The sequence below is a fragment of the Etheostoma spectabile genome, chromosome 13, assembly GCF_008692095.1.
Source record: "Etheostoma spectabile isolate EspeVRDwgs_2016 chromosome 13, UIUC_Espe_1.0, whole genome shotgun sequence".
NCBI lineage: Eukaryota > Metazoa > Chordata > Actinopteri > Perciformes > Percidae > Etheostoma > Etheostoma spectabile.
Window position 1 is genome coordinate 19,087,881 of NC_045745.1, and position 15,357 is coordinate 19,103,237.

Below are 15,357 nucleotides of genomic sequence, written 5' to 3' on the forward strand. Positions count from 1 at the left end.
AAAAATAATAATAATAAATTTATTTACAGAGCCATTTCAATCAAAGTGCTTTACAAAAAGAATACAATTAAATAAATAAAAAAAGTAAATAGCCTACCACTATACAAAGACATCAAAGACAAATGAACATTTAGGACTCAAACGCAGTGAATAAGTAAATCTTAAGCTTAGATTTAAAAACCTCAGTTGAGCATGCCGGTCTAATATCTGCTAGAAGACTGTTCCGTAATGTTTCTGTTTGCGTCCTACCCTTTGGTACAGTCAGAAGTCCTGACCCGTGGGAGCGCAGCAACCGTGTAGGCACATAAGAATTTCAAAGATCAAATTAAATGATTTAAAAAATAGAAAGGAAAAAATAAGAAAGTAATGTTGATCTGGTGAGATATGTGGATAAAAGAAAATTAGAAAGAACACTAGCAGAGAGGTAAAAAGAGAGAAGAAGAAACGCTGGGAGAAAATGATGAGGAGAAAGCATTAAGATAGAAACGGGGGTAAGAGGAGGCTGGAAATTGAGAGACAGGCAGGAAGGGAGCGTAAAGAAAGACTAAATTGAGGAAAGCGAGAGGAGTAACAGATGACAGAATGTGTCCCAGATCCTGGGTGTGTACGTGTTCATCTGTTTGTGTGTGTGTGTGTGCGTGTGTGTGCGTGTGTGTGTGTGTGCGTGTGTTTGTGTGTGTGTGCGTGTGTGTGTGTGTGTGTGTGTTGGTAGAGTGGTTTGTGTTGCAGGGATCTTGGCTGCTGTCAGGCTAGGGGACTCCCAGAGGAAGCAAGTCCTTGTTCAGTTTACAGTGAATGATTCCCTTCCTGCCCTGCACAGCCCTGCAGGCCAATGGCCAACCTGGTTTATGTGTGTGTGTGTGTGTGTGTGTGTGTGTGTGTGTGTGTGCGCGTGTGCGTGTGCGTGTGCGTGTGCGTGTGCATGCATGTGTGTGCGCTGTGATGTTTCATAGAATGGCCTGGTGGAAGGAGAGACTTTCCTGTAAATAAGAGGTCACAGGTTGCCTATTGCTCATGTCCGCCAACTCTTTTTCTTCCAGTGGTTTAAAATTGTTGATTTGTAACATTTGAAGAGAGAATACAATTACAAGTCTTGCATTAAAATATTTACTGAGTACAGTGAAAAAGAATGATCAGAAAAATATACAAAAAGTATCAAAATAGAAAGTAGTCAATGGAGTGTAAATTATTATCGCATTACATAACTTAGATGCTATAGCTGTCAAATAAATGTAGTAGTAAATGTAGTAGTAAATGTAGTAAAAAATACAATATGTCCCCCAGAAATGACATACTACTATACATGATAGACAAAATATACAGAATAGAAAACACTTGATCCGGGTGAATGGAGGTCTTTCTCTGCTCTGGGCTGTATCATCCATCACAACGTTATGGATACAATCATTTAAACTAGAAAGCAGCAAGACTTCACTGAAACTAGTGAAAATGGGGTTTCCTTATAAGGACATTAGATACATTACTTTGATTGACATCTTCACAGAAAAAGTCCTTAAGGTTGCATTGACCATTTTAAGTGCTGAATTAAGAATCTGTCACATAACAGAAAGTTGGCACTGAATATTTAGTCTTGTTTCTTTGATCTGATATGAATCATAATTTAATTAATGTCATACTGTATTTTAGTTAGACACAGAGTTTGTACGGCTGCCTGGGTTGAGACACATTATTGTATTTGTTCATTTCAAGTTTAGATTTTTTTTTTAATAAAATTACAAATAAAACGTTTATTGTAGAAAACGTGCTCAGCAAAGTTTTCAATTCTATCAAAGTAATTCTATTCAATTTTATTTATATAGCGCTAAATCACATAACAGTTATCTCATTGCGCTTTTCATAAAAGACCAGGTCTAGACCGTACTCCGTGATGTTATTTACAGAAACCCAACAATTCTAAAAGATTAACTTTACATGATAACGTTTTCCCTTACCAAAAGTAATGTACAATTCCTTAGGAATTCATTTTTCAGATACTTACTACTACTCAGATACTATTCAGTTAACTGTGGCATGACCCATAAACAGTAGCCTAATACAGCTAAATTGCTATTGGAAGCAACTGTTTGGTTTCTTAGATATACCTATTTACATACATGATTTATTTTTACTGGGATTTAGCGAGACCCATTCGTGTAATAATAATAAACCCAGATTTTTGAAGTCCTCATTGCCAGCTGAACAAAAAAGCACTGAACCTAAATCAATGATGCCATCTTGTGGCCAAACCTAATCATTTAGGCTGTTTGTGTTATGAGGAATGTGTCACATGTCAAGAGCTTAATTTGTTAATAAAAACACAACGTTTACAGGAAAAGTCAGAGACGCACACGCACACACGCACACACACACACGCAGCAAGCTCATTATCAATCTATGAACTGGACACTTTAAACTTTAAAGATATGTACAATTATAAACTTTTATTCACGTGTATGTTTTAGGAAGAACCACATTGATAGTTACAGCGAATCAAACATACTATTTATTTTTTATGGATAATAATGCAGCGTTTCATACATTTAAGTACACTTAATACAATATGTATTACTTTGTAAAAAGATGATCACATTACCTTTTACTCCTTCACAATGTATGTATATATTATTTTGAAAATGTCCATTGCAGTTTTCAGCTAAATTAAATTTTACTAGCAATGAAACGTCATAAATAAATATTCACAATAGTATTTTATCAGAGTAGCCTATAGCGTTACAGTAACATGTATTTTGACTAAAGTATATTTACAGAAACATCTGTTGGGCTGTGAAACTCAACCATTTTGCTTAGTGAAAGGAAACATTTTGTGGTCCAAGATAGAATGGTCAATATTTGGTCCATCATTGCCTCAAACAATCCACAACTAAGCATTGGGTTTCACCAAGATGTCAATAATAACCCCACATTACTGAAACAAGGACTGTCAGCTGACCTAGGCACATCATTACAACACAATTATACAATCATACAATTTTTTTTCACTTTTGTCGGGTTAACCCTACAAGGGTGCTGTTTTTCAAGCGTTTCAAATTTTTTTCAGAGCTGTCTGCTTCCATAAAATGGCCCTTTAAGGGACCAGTGTGTAGGATTTAGGGGACTATATTGGCATAAATTGAATATGTTAGTCATGTTTATGTTTTTATTAGTGTATATTCACCTGAAACTAAAAATTGTGTTTTTGTTAGCATAGAATGAGCCCTTCATATCTATACAGAGATATGAATTGGGTCCTCTTCCCACAGAGCCTGCCATGTTGTACCATACTGTTTCTACAATATCCCAGAAAGGACAAACCAAACACTGGCTCTAAAAAGGGCCTTTCGTGTTTTTACATCACCTGAAGGCCACTTTAAGTTTTACTTCAGGTTTGAAAAGGGAGGGGTGAGCGGAAGGGTATTCAGTTGGTTGCAATCTGCAAACTTACAGCTAGATGCCACAACATTCTACACACTGGTCCTTAAAATTGATAACTTTCCACAAAGGACACAAGTAATTACAGAAACGAGCATCAAACAGGCTTGAGAAGAGTAAAATACATATTAATAACATCATCAGTCATTCTAAATTCAGCATGGATCCACAATCCTGAAGTACTGTTAAGCAAGGCATTGAAATACTTTTAATACTATAATTCCCTTCACGGTAGACTTTGTTTGCTTGAGTTTGAAATTGACGCCAGATGATCGGCTCTTTTTATGTTTACTGCCTGGTTGTTGTTTTTTGTGCCAGACGTAATCAATTGTAAAACTATTTCTGTGTAAAAGTGGCCTGGTCCTGTTACTGGCAGTTGTATTTCATACTAGGATTCAAAGTGAAAGGCCGTTTATTAAGGCTGCCATGCACTGATACTGCACACATTTTCTGTCTGCAGTGAGAGGGTGTAGGCAGAGAGCAGCCTGGATATATCCCTGTGATGATCATATACAGTATAAGTTGCTTACATGAGCTGGAATCACATATTCATTGCATTAACAAGAGGAATGAAGAAACATGTAGAACTTGAACTGCAAAAACAGCGTTATGTGTTTGCCGCAGGCTATATCGGCTATATTGTAGTGATTCTAAGCGATCTTTAAATGTGATACTTTGACCGGAGTAAAAATTGCACCATTAATGTGCATTTAAAGACTTCAGTGAGCGTGTCCACGGTTCCTGGGGCCGTCTTGGTTTACATGTTGCCCGCAGGCCTTGGTAGGAAAAAGATGGCCTTCTGACCCTGGTGGGTGTCTGGTCCTGCTTTGGGTTGGCCGTTCTTCTTAAGCCCCACATACCAGTTGTACTTCTGAGAGCAGTATGTGTTATAGTGGTTTTCTTCATACTTCTCCAGAAAGTAACACTCATCATTGAGTGCTTGCTAAGACAAGAAAATGAAAAGGTGGTAGAAAAGAGAAAAAGCAGATGATAGTATCTTACATGCTGAATAATAGAAATACGAATCAGCATGATACATCTGTGGCTTATGTTACTCATCGGTTTTACATTTGTCAATGATAAACTATTGCTGACAGTGAATTATAATTTGCACCTGGTCTGCCTTTGGCAATATATCCCAGGCTATTACAAAACTTTAAACTTATGCTGAAAAGTTCTGTGTGGTTTGGCAAAAAGTAGCCCCAATGAAACCCTAACCCTAACCCTAACCCCTAACCCTAACAATAACCCTAACCCTACCCCTAACCCTACCCCCTAACCCCTCACCCTAACCCTAACCCCTATAACAATAACCCTAAACCCTACCCCAAACCCTCCTACCCCCTAACCCTAACCCTAACCCTAACCCCTAACCCTAACCTAACAACCTAACCCTAACCCTACCCTAACCCCTACCCCTAACCCTAACCCCTAACCCTACCTCACCCTAAACCACCTAACCCTACCCCTAACCCCAACCCTAACAATAACCTAACCCTACCCCCACCCTACCCCCTAACCTCAACCCCCTAACCCTAACCCCTAACCCTAACCCTAACCCCACCCCTACCTAACCAACCCTAACCCCTTAACCCTACACACCTACCGCTAACCCTAACCCCACTAACCCTAACCCCTAACCTAACCTCAACCATAACCCTAACCCTACCCTACCCCCACCCCTACCCCTACACCCTAAAAACCCCTAACCCTAACCCTAACCCTACCCCTACACCTACCCCTAACCCTACCCCAACCCTAACCCTAACCCTACACCCTAAACCTACCCCTACCCCTACCCTAAACCCCCCTAACCCTAACCCTAACCCTACCCCCTACCCATACCCCTAACCCTACCCCTAACCCTACCCCAACCCTACCCACAACCTAACCTAACCCTACCCTAACCCTACCCCTAACCCTACCCCTAAACCTACCCCTAACCTACCCCTAACCCACCCCTAACCACCCCTAACCCCCTAACCCTAACCCTAACCCTAACCCTAACCCCTAACCCTATCCCTCAAACCCTAACCCTAACCCTCAAACCATTTGGTAGATCTAACATTTAACCTTTTCATTTAAGATTAGGGTTACTTTACAGTGGCAAAAATGTTGTGGAAAAACTCACTGATCCGTAGAGGCGTCCCTTTTTGTTCATGGCCAGGTACCTTCCTGTCATCTCGCCCTTGATGACCACTACTCCTACGCTCACAGCCTTCAGCCTCAGTATGTCTGCAACACAAAAAAATATGACACTGTTCAACATAACCCTTATTTGTTTCCTTTCCAAGGATAAAGTGGAAGATAAACGTACTTAAGCACAATGTAACCATGTTTCTTGTGAAATAAATATTTGCCTAGCATTTGTCAGGGAACATACTGTAGGCCATGTTGTCTGATTGTGTACACAGGGTAAGCGCTTCTATTTACAGACCCAAATAACTGTGCAGCTTCACCAGGAGTGCTGCGATTTAATACCCTGCTCAAGAGGAATTTAACAGTTCATTCAAGTTTATATTTATTTAGTTTTTGGATACCTCTTTTGTTTTATCAGTCCAGAATTTGCTCAGCTTTATTTGAATCTTTTCTATGCTATAGCCAAAAGACTCTCCTCTATATCTTTTAGTTTGCTCCCGATTCAGAAACACAACAACCAATCACACATCAAGAAAAAAAAAACTTCCTCACCGTAGGGGTCATTTTCCTGCCTGCCACCACTCACTGTTCCATCTGGTAAAATCCTCAGGTGATATGCTCCGTTCTGGCTGTATAATCTGGTCAGTGTCCGGTTCTCCTGCCTGGACAGGTCCAGAGACGCAGGTCCGATTGGCAGCACTGTGATGTCTCCCTCAGACATCCCACAGAGAGTTTGAGGCTTTGACGAAGAGGAGTGATGTCCCTCTGTCTGCAACGACAGAGGAGATCCACTGCGTTCACTGTTCATGTCACCTGGACTGTGTCTGAGACACAAGGGAAAACAGGAAGAGTAGGACAACGCCGCCTTCATGATGTGATGTCGGAAAATGCTTGCCTTCCCCGACTCCCTAAATCACTTTCTCCCTCTCTCTGTTTCTCTCTCTGAACCTTTTAAAGCACTCTTTTTTTGCATGAAGTTAAGAAACCAGCCAGGGAATCAAATCTGGATGGCTGCCAAGCAGAGCTGCCACATGATCAAACTTGTTTTCTGACTGAACATCTCTTCTTTCTTTGTGAAAATGTTTTCCAGATGGCAGTGATGTAACTTTCACCTGAAATCAGTGCGAGGCGAGACAATAAAAATAAGCAGCATGTGGACACGGCGGAGGGCAGAGAAGAGTTGCGCTTATAGTTTTACTCCCTGCTGGAAATATTGCAAGTGCCAGCAATAGTCTTTCAGAATATGCAACAGTTTACACATTACTTTGTAATCCAAGAATAGAACACAAAAGCCCTTTCCTCACATTGTTTTTTTAGGCAAATACTTTGTATTGTCCCCCTGCATTCAGTTGGTGACTACATTTTAACAGTCAAACAAATCTTTTAGCAGCCAAGCACTTTATATCTTTCCCCATGAGGAACAAGGATCCAACCAGCACTGTCTGTCTTACCCTTGGACTGTCTGCTTCCTCAAAAACACATCCCAAAAAAAATTAAGCCTAAGCCTATCTAAAGTCACAATGTTAATGAAATCTCAATATCCTGAAGGGTAGAGATCCCCAGTTATAAAGTCTGTCTTGTAAAATGAAAAAAAGTAGTACAGAAGCTGTTAAGGACCCGGCCAGCAGTGGTACTGTACAACTTTGGCCAGTGTCATGATTTACAGACAGAGGTAGAGAGTAACTGCAACAGAGCCAGGCTCTAGCCCTCATCAAGAATTTCTTGGAAAAGCATAAGAAACAGAGAGAGGAAGAGGGGAATGAGAGAGCGAGAAGGAAAGCGAAAGACAGAGCAGTGCAAAGCCACAAGAGGAATGTAAGGCCTACCCACTCGCAGACGTTTTTTCCTGAGAACAGGACCTGAAGAAGAATGTTGTGTTGCGCGATATGAGAGGTTAGTTTGTGTCTACAGGGACCTTCGGACAGAACTGCTGGTGGGAATGACGTCAAAAGCCCAATCGGTCAACGAGTCAGAGTGCCGATGCGTGGGAGGATAGACTGAACTTTTGTGTATATTTGGGTGGGGGGAAGATTGCTCTACATCATCACCTTCAACTAAATGCTGCTGGTAAATAAAGTATTGTTGATTCATGGACATGTCATTCAAAGTCAAGAGAATTGATAGGCCTATATGTAATTTAAAAAAACAAAAAGAATTGATGGATGCTGACCAGAGAACCCGGCTTGGCTAATGTTCATCCTTAACATGCACAAACACATACTCACACAAGTCAGATCAGCTGAATTAATTTCTCAAAAAAGTATCAGTATCAACTTGCCTTCCTGTCATCAAAGGTCAACATCTGTAATTAATAAATCAGCAGAGGTGATGACAGTAGGCCACTAGCCAACTACATTCTCACACAAACAAGGCTCATCTTATCCAGTGTGTCAATCACCTACCTGTGAGAAAGTCATGTAACAGTGCCCCTGATGAGCTATCATGTCCTTCTTCCCCTCTACTTTCTTTTGTGCCAAACTTTCTTCCTCATTTCTCCGCCAGACAAGTGACCGGACTTTAAAAACTTATGTGTGTCTTATGTCTGTATTTTACCCCCTCCTCACCCCGTTGTGACAACGTCACAGGACTCATTTTAACAGGCCAACGTCAGGTCTAAAATTACCACACTAGAATAGAGAGAGAGAGGGAGGGAGAGAGAGAGAGAGAGAGAGACAGAGTGAAGCAAGCGTCTAGGCAATGGGATTCGGCCAGAGCCTGGAAATGAGCAGGGCTGCCTGTCTGACTGAGCGCTGATACATTCTTAAAGCAGGGTGCTCCTGGAGACACTGGTGAGCAACACAACACAAACATTTATTATAAAAGCCACAAAGAGATGACTTCAGTTTCCAGAATCAATCTTACATAATGCCAGTACCTCTGCTGTCTCTGCTTAGGTGCTTGGACTAGTGGTACAGTGCAGAGGACAGTTAGGTCACATTACAGCAGTACAGGACTTGCTTCACATTCCTGCAAAGTAAAAAGTCATAAAAAAAAATACATTTGACAAAAATATAACTCCACACAGTAAATGTTCTCAATACATACATGCAGGTACTGCCATGAGAGGCATGAGATGGAATGAAAAGATGGTTTTGGAACTGGGGCCCCAACAGGAGTAAGCAAACGGTAACTTTGACAGCTAGAGAGATAGCAGTATTAATGGACAAGGAGAGAGAATATAAAACCTATTATTGTGATTACAGAATCCCTTTAACTCTTATGGAAATACAAATGATAGTAGTGGTTTAGAATTCACAATTTTGCAGGACACACCAAAAGCATTTCCCAAAGCCCTGTCATCTACAATGTGATAACTTCAAAGTGAATGCACTCAGCTGAAAAAAAAGAAATTTAGATGGAAATGGCTTCTAAGGACACAGCTATCTCTGTATCTATTTTTGCACACTTTCACTGTCTGTCTCACACTCACATGGCAATAAACAGCAGTGGTGTGCAGGGCAGGCTGGGTGAATTACTCAGTGGTTGCCTCACCTCTGTCTTCTTCTAATGGATACTTCAAGCTCTGTATAATTCATTCCCTACATAACATATGCATTTCAGAAAAACACTCAGTATTTCTGAGTTGTAAGAGATGTAAGACTGTGTAGATATGCAGCAAAAAGAGTACATTACCAAAAACTGGAGAGCCTGACCTACTTTTATCCCACCTGTTTAGTGCTGAGCTGGTAAGGCCTTTTGGAAAGAGATGTGTTACCTCAATAAACCAGGAGGCGGCAGAATAGGTCAACTGTCACAATCAGAAAATCTGCTTGGCTGCCTTTTGTAGTACTACACAACATTAAACCTTACAACAATTGTTCATAAAAACTGAAAAGTGTAAAGTTACAGTGACACTTTAGTTGGTTATAGTTCGCTTTGGACGATGAGTGAAAATAACCAGTTGTTATTTATGTTACCATTGTTAGGGAGCTGCATGACCTTCACCATTAGGTTGACAACACATTTAGATCATGCAGTATACACAGACACTCAGGCAATCCGGTTTATTTTAGTTCTTGTTATATTTTAACAGAGATTCAATTATTTTCTTCTCAATAGTTGACATAGTGACCCCAAAATAATACTTTGAAAGTGTCTGACATCGTGTTAGGATCCACCTGATGAAATTGAGTCACTCTACACTCCATTTAGCCCAGTTTTTCTCTCCTCAACTCCTGAGGGAAATATCTGGCCAAAAAGTGCCAAATGCTAGCACTGTGTTCAGCAGCTGGTCTCCAGCTTCATATGTCTATCATTTGGTGCTAGGCAGGTAGTGTAAAGTGGCTTTCATCAGAGCTTTTCCTCTACACAATAAGCTGAAAAGACACTGAAAAACTCCATAAAGCTGAGGAGAACTGCAGTTGAGTGCTAACTCTCTGTGGCGTATATCTGACTCCTTTCACATACACGTATTAATTTGATCCAATGTTATTATTGAAATAGGCTCTAAATGCACTTACACACAAATACAAAGGAATCCACTCTGCATTTGTAAAGACATATTACTCACAGACTTATTGTACTCATTGCCGTGGCAGGACATTGTACTCGGAAATTAGTCGGTCAACTAGCCCCCAATGTCCTGTTTTTATCTCCATGTTCTGACTCTGGCCGTCTTTATGCTTCGGGCAGAAGGACATCCTCTGAACCTCTTATACCGGTCCCACCACCAGCAGTTGCTTTAAAGCTGCAGATCTATATTTTAGATTCTAGTCAAGATTCCAAGGTTTCATAAATGCCAGTTTAAAGTCCAAGCAAAATTGTAGAAAATGTTGGAATATGCAGGCATACTTTTCTCCCATTTCATATAATGATGGATTTTGAATGCACTGGAACATTCATAGAGTAGAACTTGCTGTAGTAAATTTAAGATTGTACAATGTGGGAATTTTTTTTCTAACTTTAAGGTGACTTAAGTTGAAAGTTGAGGAGGATATCGAAGTTATGAAGGGCTGAAGAACTCAGCTGGTCCGCTGTTGTTTGCTTATTATTTCTAAAGAGGAAATGGAAACACACATACATATTTTTAGCTGTCAATAATTAGGTTAACGTTCTCTCAACAGGGTGCTTTCTTTGGGAGGAGAAGTTGATTTAGAGGATGAAATTAGAGAGGGGCAATAACAATCTAGTTAACAGCATCTCAATGACCATAAAGCATCTTAGCTGTGGAATTGATTAAAGCCATCATCTTTAAATACGTTCAGCGATACTAATGTGAAAGGAATTTTTTCAGCATCATTTGAGAAACAGAAATAATTAAAATAATGAATGTACACGGTTTCTAAACACTGGCCTCACTACAGACTTGGTTTATGTTGTACGATTGGTGAAGATTTCTTTCTAACATAGACCAATTACAGTGCATGAGCTCATACAGGTACTAACATGTGCGATGGCTAAACATAAATGGGACATGTATTTTAAATTAAAACTGATTTGCATTTTGAGAAAAGATGGCTTAGGAAAAAAGGGCTGTTTTCCATAAACAAGTTACAAGTTATGTTCTTTCAGCATGTCAAAGGATACCTCATACTGTTTTGTTCTAATTTTGTAAGACCCACGATCACTTTTGAATGGTGAGTATTTTCATTTACAATATTTGACAATAAACTGGTTTCATCTGGTTCTTGAGCTAGCCTCCTGCATGTTAGACTTCATCCACAAATAGCAACAGCCCATGACTTTCTGTAAATGGCTATCTCTGTACACCACACTGTGACAGATGGAGAAATGAGCAGGCGGCCAGGCGCTGTGCTGTGCTTTGGCAGAGGAAGTAGCGCACCTAAATCTGAGCTGTTTTCACACAATAACCACAAACCGTGCATGTGTCAATGACCTGCATGCATTGCTAAAACATGTCATCATTTTAATGATAAGGCAGCGGTGGAAGCGACTACAATATGCACTCAATAGATTTTAGGTTAGTCTGAAGCAGATCCAGTGGGCTTGGAGGCTATCTGTCCTACAGATTTATTCATTAGTTTGTCTTCTTGGGGAATTTAACATGTAGAGGAAAACATAAGTTGTTTGTGGCTTTCCAATCCCATCACGTCAAAGTACTAATTTGAACTAATTCTTAATTAAAATGAACCAGTACTTTTTAGAACTTTTTAGAAGTGAAAGAAGTCATTAAAGTTGTCAAAACAAATGTGTTGCTGTGCGCCGTCCCGCCAACAGAGGGCGCCAGAGAGTGATGGACGCTTTGAGCCAAGGCAGCACAGAAATTCCCGGCTCTGGCTAAAATGACATCAGCGTCTCCTCCCACCAACCAGCTCTCCCAGCCCGCTGCATGCAAAGATTGTGTATGCTCGGGAAGACGGTCCTGTATGCACTCTAACTCTACTACTTTTTAACTGTGCTTCCATTATTTCCCTCACATTCTAAAATAGCATTAAATGCTTCAACTGGGTATGTTGTTACCTTGACAGACTGATGTCTGCAGTCCAACTTTTGTGATTCTCAATTTCAGCTCCACCCAGATTACAATCACAGCTGCAAACAAATGTGTGACATGCTTGGATCTGAAATATTTTTGTTTGGAAAAGACATTATTACTCTCTTGGCTGGCCAAGGTTGTGCAGGATGAAGATTTTTGTGGTGATTTTTCATGGTCTCTCCTGAACGCAAACACTCATATTTTTTATTATGGCTATTATTATTTCCTGAATTTACAAATTGATTATGATTACCTGAATGCGCCTGACGTGTGCACAATAAATTGTGAGATACTGAGAGCTGTAAAAGAATAATTGTTCAATGTCATCCCCAACATGGATGGCTAAGTCCACTGCTTCTGTCTAGACCGAACAACTATTGGATGACCATGACATCTTGTACATTCATGGAATTCATGAATTCATATAGCGCTTTTCACAAAACTCAACACTGACTTTGGTGGTCCCCACTATGAGACTGATATTTTTGGTTTATATCTCCACAGCTTTGACTTGCTGTGAACTTGCAACGGATCATGTTTGGATAGATTCTAATGAATTTGTTAATCTGTTAATCTGCTACTTTTTATCTAGCACATCATTAGGTCAAAATTTCAATTTGCTCAATGTAGTTTATGACCATATAGCCCAAAGTAAAAACATTCATGCGAGCAACTTAGTGCTAAGTAGTAAAATGTTAGCATGCAGCAGGTTAATAGCCTATTACCTGCAAAACATCATTGTGTTGGCATTGTCATTGTGAGGGTGTTAGCATGTTGATGTTAGCATGTACACCCTTACAGAGCTGCTAGCATGTCTGTAGATGTTTCTAGTTTTCTATGAAGGCTTCAAGTGCTACATCTTTTAGAGGAACCTTTGGAATGAGAAAACGATGAGTTGTGTCCTTAAAAAAAGGGAATTGAATTGTATGCCTAGTTGAAATGCAACCTTTGAAGAATGCAGCACCCGGTGGGATGCAGCAACACAACTCTTTCCAGGAACAACATTTCAAGAAATAAGCTCAAAGTTAGCCGTCTTCGCTATTTTCATTATCTCTGTTTTAGAGTAGCTCACCGCACACCCGCCCCATTAAAGGGTCAGCACCTCAGCCCGGCCATCTCATTGGACGAGACCGACGTCAATCAGGGGATCATCCGCGTCCGGGTAGGTTGAGTGTTGATTACGGTCTGCAGTGCGGAAAGCAGCGCATTTAAAACCGCCCAGGGAAGACACCACATTTACGAGGCTAGTTTTGTTTTTTTGCTGCCTGCCTCCCTCCCTCCCTCCCTCCTCGCCCCGGGTTGACTGTCCGGTCCACAATGAGGTGATCGAGAGGTAGGCAACACCGGTTTACCTGAGGAAGGGATTTTTTTTCCAACCCCACCAAACACTTACTCTGCTGTGACTTTTTATTTCATTTCATTGGATGCGGTGTCGGACTGCTGCTGCTGCTGCTGCTGTTGCCATCCTGAAAGAAATAGGAGGATTTTTTTGTGGTTGCTTTTGTCAACTCTAGAGTTTGCCTTTGAGTAAAGAAAAGCAAGCTTATGTAGGAAGGCATTGCTGACGGGTAGCCTATATCGCCGCCCCGTTGTTTACATATTGTAATTTGATTTTCCATCATTTGCAGCAGCAGAAGCAGCGGCTCAGGGTTTCCTCTCTTCTCCTCTTCTTGTTCCTCCGTCTTCTGTTTGGAACTTTTTGCCGGGTCGTCCAGGTTGTGTCGAGGCCGGTGGTGGTGGAGAAGAAGATGGGACTACCTGCTCTGGAGTTCAGTGACTGCTACCTGGACAGCCCGCAGTTCAGGGAGAGACTAAAGTCCCACGAGCTGGAGCTGGACAAGACCAACAAGTTCATCAAGGAGCTGATTAAAGACGGCAAGGCGCTGATCCTGGCTTTGAAAAGTAAGTGTAACGTTTGGTGGAAAGGTTTGTGTTTGTGTGTTAATTGACTTGACATTGTTCATTAACATCCATGCTGGGTCCATATTGACACCGTATTGATGCATGTGGTTTTTGTCAGAATGAGTCACAGAAGGCTTGAGATGCCTTCAGGTGTATGTGAAAGAGACTTCGCTGGAAGTCATATCTTATCTCAGTCACATTGGCATCACATCTGAGTGTGCGTTTATGATAAAGCACATTTCAGAAAATAAGCGGGAAAGGCTGGTGAATTTGAGTGAGTTATCGTTGACTAGAGACTACTGGTTTGCTAATTTGAGTTAGGCCTATTTAATGATGTGAATGAACAGGTGGGTACCAGTGTTATGGGCAGAAACACTAAATGGACTGTTAGGTTCCAGCATAAAAATCAAAATGGTTATTATATTCATGTATAATAAGACTAGATATAGTTATGTTTAGGAGTCTTTGGCTTTGTAAGGGTTTGGGAATGTCTCTGCCAAGATCTATAACAGTCCAGGACTGGATCATATTGTAAGATGTTTTGCATAATTTGTCCAAAGGCCCAGAACAAAAGAAGTCACTCATGTATATAGTGTACTGTTCACATTGCTCACAGCCAGATAGACAAATCCAGTCGGTTAACCTGAACTTCCCACCCTTGTGTTATCTGCTGTACCTTTTTTTTTTTTTTAAAACAAATGGCTCAGTTCTCTTGTCACCACAAAGCTCGGTCAGCTGATGTGTGGCTTTAAAGACCATTCCGCTTTTGTTCATTGGTGAGATCTAGAAATCAAACCGCATGGCCTGACTCGCTGCAGTTGGGATGAGAATGAGAGTCATTTGCTTGTTCTGTGCCATTGTAGCAGGGTGCTGCCTAACAAAGAACAAGTCAGCAGATTTTCCTAGTTAATCTTTTAACTGTACTACACAGTGTTATTGGCACATGAGATGAATCAGTTGCAAAAGGTCTTTTCTAACAGCACTTTGAAGTTCTCCGTGCAGCTGCACTGTAAATCTTTTCTGCTGCATCTTTCAACACATCTCAACATCCTCTGCCTTTCTTGAGGCACTCGGAGGATGCGTGACTGTCCTGGGAAGCCACTTATATTCTGTTAGTTACTAATTGCTGTTGGAGGAGGAGCCTTATTGTCTCTTGACAGCTTTGACATGTGTTTTTATTTAAATTTAACCATGCATTTTACCAGAGAAGGAGAAAGTGAAACATTTACAACGTGCTACTCAGAATGTATACAGTGCTACCGTAGGACTTTTTGAAGCCTGTTCTTATGTTGCTGCCTTCTTTGAGTTTTTCAGGTTAGTATTAGGGCTGTCAACGTTAAAACATTTGATTTTATCTAAAAAAAATAACATGTTATTATTTACAAGTACAAGTAAATCCTAGTATTTTAAATTTGTAATTAATCACAGCCCATGACTGTGATTAACTTGAT

The 15,357-nt window shown here is 40.6% G+C and overlaps 2 protein-coding genes across 9 annotated transcripts in view; one reads left to right on the plus strand and one right to left on the minus strand.

Annotated features, from left to right (window-relative positions):
- Positions 1-4,028: 4,028 nt before the first annotated feature.
- On the minus strand, positions 4,029-8,185 carry LOC116700286 (putative fibroblast growth factor 1). Of its 8 annotated transcripts, none has more exons than XM_032533339.1 (4): positions 7,971-8,185; positions 6,121-6,337; positions 5,561-5,664; positions 4,029-4,372 (listed from the first exon to the last, which is right to left on the minus strand). In XM_032533339.1, exons 1-4 carry the CDS (start codon positions 8,010-8,012, stop codon positions 4,187-4,189), a joined length of 549 nt encoding a protein of 182 aa, XP_032389230.1. In that variant the 5' UTR covers positions 8,013-8,185; the 3' UTR covers positions 4,029-4,186. The 8 variants fall into 8 exon arrangements, 7 of the variants coding, with proteins under 7 accessions (XP_032389230.1, XP_032389231.1, XP_032389232.1 ...); XM_032533340.1 differs by having other exon boundaries at positions 6,121-6,392; positions 7,971-8,125; XM_032533341.1 differs by lacking the exon at positions 7,971-8,185 and adding an exon at positions 7,399-7,928 and having other exon boundaries at positions 6,121-6,392.
- A 5,005-nt stretch (positions 8,186-13,190) lies between these two features.
- LOC116700285 (rho GTPase-activating protein 26) overlaps positions 13,191-15,357 on the plus strand; it is an 84,392-nt gene continuing 82,225 nt past the window's right edge. The window contains 1 exon segment of the mRNA XM_032533337.1: positions 13,191-13,906. Within this exon segment, the coding sequence (XP_032389228.1) occupies positions 13,753-13,906 (154 nt within the window). The 5' untranslated portion in view covers positions 13,191-13,752.